Here is a 5,619-nt window from a genome sequence, read left to right as displayed (position 1 = left end):
TAGTCTATAGTCTAGTCTATAGTCTAGTCTATAGTCTAGTCTATAGTCTAGTCTATAGTCTAGTCTATAGTCTAGTCTATAGTCTAGTCTAAAGTCTAGTCCATAGTCCAGTCTATACTGTAGTCTATTCTCTTCTATAGTCTAGTCTGTGTTCTGATCTATAGTGTAGTCTATAGTCTATTCTATGATCTTGCCTAAAGTCTACTCTATACTATAGTCTAGTCTGCAGTCCAGTCTAAAGTCTAGTCTATAGTCCAGTTTATAGTCTAGACTATAATCTAGTCGCTAATGTGGTCAATAGTCTAGTCTTTTTTCTAGTCTATTGTCTAGTCTATGGTTTAGTCTTAAGTCTACAGGTTTAGTCTTAAGTCTACAGTCTAATTGATAATCTAGTCTGTTTACAATCTAGTCTTTAGTCTAGTGTACAGTCTGGTCTATAGAAAACTTTATAATGCTAATATTGACAACATAGTCGACATCAGAAGTGAAGTCAGTTTTTAGAAGACCTTAGATGTTTGCGGGTCCCGAATAATTATCATGCTTTTAGGAAGTGTCCTATTTAAAATCAGCAAAATCATAATAAACGACTTACACTGAACAGATATACTTAATAATTATTTACTGATTAATTAGTAATTAGGTACGTACAGATTATAACGATGTGGATGTAATGATGTATTATTAGTACAAGATATACTGTAAGAGTAGAATCATTAATACAAGGTTTTTAGAAAGTATATGTTAAAATATATGTTGCAAAATTTAGATGCATAAACTCTTAATACGTAGATGATATGAGGAAGTAAGTTATAGTTCGGCAAAAATAAAAAAACTACTGCTGAGTATGACTTTTTGAAGAACCCTTTCTGTGATGTAAATATTTGTATAAATGTAAAATGTAATATAGTCTTTTTTCATTCATTTTTCAGACAACATACACGAACAACAAATTCATTCAACCTGACGTGATTTTTAGTTTTGTTGAATTCTGCGTCAACTTTAATTATCTCAAGTAAATATTGTAGGATTTTTTATTTTTGCATTTTTTTGTATTTAACAAACAAACAAACAAACAAACAAACAAATAACGGCGTTAACAAGCCCACCAGGTCAAAGGCAGCCAAAAGTAAACAATGAGGCATGCACCTAAAAACAACAGCAGCAACAACAACAACAACGACGACAAAAATGTTCATACAACCGCAGGCAATCACAAAGGAAACGGAATGAAATTGCATTATAAAACTGTATAAAACACAGAGAATCAATTTAGTATCCTGCGACAGCGGAAGAGTGTAAATATTGTGGTTGATTTGCAGAACAAAAACAACAATTTCAGAGCATCATAATGCTGTTGATGAAATCAATTGAATTTTTACTTTATTTGTTGGTTTTAGTGAAAATTGTGGAAAGTATTGTAAATCCAGATAATGAAACAGCTCGCATGGTTATATATTTGCAAAAGCCAACGGATTTGGGTCCACGTACTTGGCTGGCGGGTATCAGTTGTTTGGATCGCTTTACCGCTATTTACTTTAAGAAACGTGAAGTTATGACTCGCCCACCGAACATAGTCTTGACCAGTGTTTTTAATATGTCCACACCAGCCGCCCAAATACAAGAGGGTTTCTTAAAACTTATGATGGAAGCCATTAGTGAAAGTCCACCAAAACACAAGCATTATCAATTTCGCATAGTATCGGATTCATTGATATATTTACGCATACCCATGTCTCAGAGAGAACTAGTGTTGGCAGATTATTATATAATTGTTGTCGATTCTGTAACACGTTTGAAGGCTTTAATGCGCAATAATGTTAGTCATATGTTATCCTGGAATCCGGGTGCCCGATTTATCATACTCTATAATAATGTCAATAATTATCACAAAGAAATCGAGACAGCACGTCTTATTTTCGAAGAAATGTTATATAATTTTTATGTTCATCGTGTGGCTTTGATGTATGCCACCTCGTCAATTAAGTACTCGGTACTCTTGATGGACTATTATAATGAGACATCATGTAGACATTTGGAAATAAAATCATTTGCCACCTGTCAAGAGGGACGTTTTAAACCGGAAAATATGGCTTTATTGGATTTGCAATTGCAGAAGTTTGTCAACAGTATTACATTGAATAATTGTACATTTTATATGTGTGCTTCCATAGCGGCCCCGTTTGTTGAGGCCGATTGTTTGTCTGGATTGGAGCTAAGAATTATTGGTTTCATAAAAGGTCGCTTAAAGTTTAATGTGAGTATAAAATATAATATCTTGTATTTCTTATGGAGGTTTAAGTAGCCCTCAAGGAATTTTCCATTGCGGTTATTATAGAATTGTATATATGTAAATGTCAAAGCTTTTAGTGTCATTAATCCATTAAAAATTTCTTTACTTGGAAACAATTTTACAAACCCCTTTTATAGTTATACAAGAGGGTTTTCAGAGAGAAGTTTCGTAAAACAATCGGTCGTAATGGGGAAGTAAGAAAAGAAGTGGACTTTGGAGTCAAACTATCAAATGGTTGTCCAGTCTTTAGTCGATAATAATCCATTATGGTCAACATGTCTTAGTTCTTTTTAGGTATTAAATAGGATGGCGGTGTATTAAGCACTCTCTGGACAAACGTGTGATAACCTGGCAAACGACCTATTCCTTCATATAGGAAGTTGGAGCATGCGGATTTAATTTCATCAACAGTGTTGTTGGTCTCCACCAGAAATAGGTTTTAGGGTTTTAATGGTCTCCACCATTATATATTTAAGTTTAAATGGTCTCCACGAGGTCATATCGTGAGTATTTTATAGTCTCCACTAGTTAAAAAGGTGGTAAAACGGAAGCACGCGTTTAATGAAGACAGCGTATAACTTAGAACAGTTATACAAAGTAGTGCATTGAATTAGTGCGGTGTGAGAAGTAATTCTGTCGAAAGCCCAGCAACAAGCCTGACCATCCTTCAGAAATAAAAACGATGACGCAATAGTTGTTCCCCAACTCAGACCTGAATTACAACTGCAAATCTTAGTTTTATTTACATATTGTCCGAATGCTGAACATATTCCGACACGTGAAACATAATTCGTTGAACAGCGAAAATCTGTATGGTTCAAAAGACTTAATAGCTTAAAACTCTTCAAGACCCCCTTTATAGAAATATGTTAAACCTAAAAGGATCTACTTTCAGATTTTCACCTTTTTGGAGTTTGCAATATTGGGAAAATATAAGATATACTATTTTCACACCAATGTTGCGAAATTTGTTATCTTCCAGAAAACACACTGAGAAGATAAATAGGCATTAATAAGAGTGACTGGTATCTAGAGCCTTTTACTTATAAAAAAGTGCACAATATATAACTTTGAAATGTATAGCCAACTATACAGACACTAACCAGATGAAGAGAAAGAGCAGTCATGCTTCAAGTAGAGATCAGGTGCTAACGTAATAGAAAGTATTTAGTAGTCACTAACATTTTTCTGATGTAAAGTCTTACTTTTTTAAACTATATACTCAACATGATTTTGATCTAAAATCTTTGGCTGGTACGTGATTAATTTTGAAACATTAGATTAAAACTGTGTGCATATTTTTCCAATCAATGCAGACAGACTAAAGACATGTATTTTGTATCCCCAACACTCATATCGGAGTGTGGAACTTACGATGAACTCTTTTACGTATATGGGATACCGGTGTCCCAAGAATTTTTTTACATTTTTCTCGATTTAGAGCGTTATTTTAAGTTCACAGCTATAGTAAATCGTTAATTCCAAAGAAAAATACGTTACTTTTAAGAATTTGATGTCACTACTTGCTCAAAAGAATAATATAATGCTATATCCACTTTTACCATTTTTCATCAAAAATGATCAATAGACGTCAAAATAAAGTATGTGGTGAAGTCATATCCATAGAAAGCCCAGCGGTTTAGTTTTGTGAGTGAAAAGGTTAAGGGTCATAAGTCGAAGTGCTTTACACAAAGACCTGCCGTTTTGGTTTTGTTTCACTACAACTACAGGGTATGCTTATTAGATAACAATCGCTTATTAGATCACCGTCGCCCCTTAGAGCTTTTTAAAGTCAAGATATTGCTGCAACTCCCAAAACCTAACTTCCAAATTGCAACCAAGCAGATGGGATGGCATCTGATGATTAGTCAACAGCACTTAAAGATGTTATCGGTAGACTGAAATACGAGACTATCAAACAAGTCGAAACCTTTTTCTTACTATGAACAAAGTAAACTCCGATCATACCCAGACAAGGAGTGAAAATTCAATGGTATCACTTGTATAAGATATCTTATATCCATCATAAGTCAACACATTATACTTCTCATTCATTCGTTAAACTCAATCCCGTATTATATAAACTTGAAACCAATTCATCTCCAATAGTTAATCCGTTGTCTCGGTAACTATAGCGAACTTATACCGAATTATAGACTTTATCTAGTTTGAATCCAATCAAGTGCATCCTGTATAGGCCTCTCCAAAAATTAGGGCAAGACAAAGTTCGAAACTCTATTATATAGGCTATCGGTTACCGTGTTGTATTATTATCAGGCTGCCTGATTCGAAACTAGTCCGACTAGATTTAAATACAATCTTGATGCCGAATCCTACTTTTAAAGAAGAAATTATCATCCGAAGAGTTAACTCAAAAATCCTTCTGTGTCATACTTTCCATCAGCATGATTTTAATCCGAGATTTCAGGCTTGTAGGGTACCAATTTTGAAATATAATGCCAAGGTTCTATGGTTTGGACACCAACCTATAACAATTGAAGTATTAAACTCACAATGAGAAGAATTCACCCGTAAAGGTCGATAATATTAACTCAGTTTAGATTTTCTATTGGATCTAAAAAAACATATTTAAAAGCATTTTTATAGCCAACTAATCTGGACTCGTAGATTCCAATTGATACTCCTTATGCCTTGCTTTGGTTGAAGTTAAACTTGTTAACACAGGTACACAAAATTTTTAAAAAATTTTAACTCAACTAATGAAGTATGACTTTTTAATGCTTTGAGCTTTGACTTTCTATATCTTTCGTTTGAGGAAACTATATTATGGTCTTAGGGTTTGGAATCAGTGTGATTACCAAAACACCAAAATTAAAAGCCTCCTTATAACTAAATAATCTGGACTCTCACAGTCCAATTGATGCCTGTTATGCCTTGTTTAGATAACTTGGTTCCTAGAAGTCTTGTTGAAGTTAAATTGGTTAACATAAGTTCAAAAGAAAAAAATACATTTTAACAATTTCTACTTTTTACACATTTACTCTCTAGATCAATCAAACTTGCGAAAGGGAGAATCGTGGCGTTGAAGAGAAAGACGGCAATTGGTCTGGTTTATTGGGTCGACTTAATGAAAGATCTTGCGATTTTATAGTGGGGGGTTTTTATCCCGACAACGATGTTATACAAAGCTTCTGGGTATCCGACACATATCTAGATGATTCCTATACATGGTTTGTTAAACTTGCCGATCCGCGACCACCTTGGATGGCTTTATATGCCATCTTTAAGAATATGACCTGGTTAGCATGTATATTAATGCTTTTACTGACTTGGATCACATGGTTCGTACTTGTAAATTTCCTACCAGA

General features: G+C 34.1%; 2 protein-coding genes across 5 annotated transcripts in view; one reads left to right on the top strand and one right to left on the bottom strand.

Moving 5' to 3' along the window:
• LOC111686130 (uncharacterized protein DDB_G0283357) overlaps nt 1–5,619 on the bottom strand; it is a 283,461-nt gene that overhangs the window by 30,593 nt on the left and 247,249 nt on the right. The gene's annotated exons all lie outside the window — the stretch shown is intronic.
• LOC111686128 overlaps nt 1,175–5,619 on the top strand; it is a 5,637-nt gene continuing 1,192 nt past the window's right edge. The window contains exons 1-2 of the mRNA XM_046955762.1: nt 1,175–2,254; nt 5,300–5,619. The exon at nt 5,300–5,619 is cut by the window's right edge and continues 242 nt beyond it. Of these exons, the coding sequence (XP_046811718.1) occupies nt 1,349–2,254; nt 5,300–5,619 (1,226 nt within the window). The 5' untranslated portion in view covers nt 1,175–1,348. The remainder of the gene's footprint in view (nt 2,255–5,299) is intronic.

This window comes from Lucilia cuprina, chromosome 6 (assembly GCF_022045245.1).
Source record: "Lucilia cuprina isolate Lc7/37 chromosome 6, ASM2204524v1, whole genome shotgun sequence".
Taxonomy (NCBI): Eukaryota; Metazoa; Arthropoda; class Insecta; order Diptera; family Calliphoridae; genus Lucilia; species Lucilia cuprina.
Note: the sequence above shows the minus strand (reverse complement) of the source record. Positions and strands in the feature narration are given on the sequence as shown.